Here is a 1628-nt window from a genome sequence, read left to right as displayed (position 1 = left end):
CCCTCTTTTTCATTTATTCTATTTTTAATCTTTTTTCTGGCTCAACTAGGAGAGACTTTCATTTCAGATTAGTTAAAACCATAACACTACTATCTTCTTCTCGTTTAGCTTCGGGATAGGTCTATTCATTCAAAAACTGTGTGCACACATTTTAATATCACTATCAATTAAGGCATGTTCATTGCCTGTCACATGATTTTTCTTATTTGAAATCATATTCCTTTGTGAAATGCAAGCTATTCACTGAGGGTTCCAGAAACGAAGAAATGAGCATAAAACAGATGATGGTGACTTTCAAAGCACGGAAATTCAATAATACAAAGAGTTCAGTCTCTCTCTATCTCTTTCACACATACCTCTCCCCCTGATTATTTATAAAAAAAGAAAATGAATGTGGGAAAAAGTCCTTGAAAATGTAGCAACCAGTAGCAGAGATATTTTTAAATTAATAGTAGATTATTCAGTAAGGTTTTAGCATCTCTTCAGATGTATTTGAATAGCTGCAAAGAATAAATAATTATTAATGGAATTTACCAACAGGAGATATCTATTAAAAGTACAATAGCTTTCATGCTATTTGTAAAAAGACAGTTTTTACAATAATTGGAAAAATATTGTGATTTGGCACTTGAGAACTCAGTCAGGAAGTAGTCTTGGAAGAAAAATAAAATATCTTACCTGGATACTTTCCAAATATGCATATATTCTAGAAGTTCGTTCAGATAAAACTGACTGTGGTCATCGTCATGCTGTAGACAGAAGACTATATTATTATTTATAGAGTGTGTAAGAATGAGCACCAGATAAAAATAGATATGTAACTCCCTACTGACATTTTATTCACCTCTTTTGATAAGCCTCATTCATCATTTTTATACTTTGTCTTAAAGACCTCAGAAGACGATCTTAAAATTCTACAGAATTCTTTCCAATAATAAAACAAAAAGTTGAATCTCCAAGAGAGTCAAAAACATTCCTGCCTGTCTGTCATTGCCAAGTTCAAAAGTTAATATATCTTAATCAAAGGCAATTCTCAATCCATCTGGTTAAGAGTCTTCCTCACTTTCACTGACCCTCCCTCCTCCCTTCCAAGCATGATATCCCTCAACATCCCCTCATATTAACATGTCCAAAGTCAGGGAGCTCTGGTGGCCTAGTGGTAAAAAGCTACAGTGCAAAGACACTCAGTTTAAGTCCACCAGCTGTTCTACTGGAGACAGTAGAACAATTGAGAAATTAATTTCCTCTGAAAACCCACTGGATGGTCAGCTATAGGTCATTTCCAACTTGACGGTACACAACAACAACAATACAAAAGCAGTATTTGAGGAGCTAGTTTGTACTACCTACCAAAATTATTATTACTTATATTTAGACCTGCCAGAAGTCCAGGCTGGGTTTAGAAGGGATCGTGGTACTAGGGATATTGTAGCTAATGTTAGGTGGATCTTAGCTGAAAGCACGAAATACCAGAGGAATGTCTACCTGTGTTTCCTTGACTACGCAAAGTCGTTTGACTGTGTGGATCATAACAAACTGTAGCTGACTCTGAGAAGAATGGGAATCCCAGAACACTTGATCGTGCTAACATGAAACCTATACATGGACCAAGAGGCAGTCATCAGAAC

At 35.7% G+C, this 1628-nt stretch overlaps 1 protein-coding gene across 1 annotated transcript in view; it reads right to left on the bottom strand.

The window, feature by feature from the left end:
* PIK3C2G (phosphatidylinositol-4-phosphate 3-kinase, catalytic subunit type 2 gamma) overlaps window positions 1–1628 on the bottom strand; it is a 576625-nt gene that overhangs the window by 523056 nt on the left and 51941 nt on the right. The window contains exon 6 of the mRNA XM_006888484.1: window positions 679–749. Within this exon, the coding sequence (XP_006888546.1) occupies window positions 679–749 (71 nt within the window). The remainder of the gene's footprint in view (window positions 1–678; window positions 750–1628) is intronic.

This window comes from Elephantulus edwardii, unplaced genomic scaffold (assembly GCF_000299155.1).
Source record: "Elephantulus edwardii isolate Elephantulus edwardi_28Jun2011 unplaced genomic scaffold, EleEdw1.0 scaffold00067, whole genome shotgun sequence".
Taxonomy (NCBI): Eukaryota; Metazoa; Chordata; class Mammalia; order Macroscelidea; family Macroscelididae; genus Elephantulus; species Elephantulus edwardii.
The sequence above is the reverse complement of the archived record's forward strand: the minus strand, read 5'-3'. Positions and strand labels throughout refer to the sequence as shown.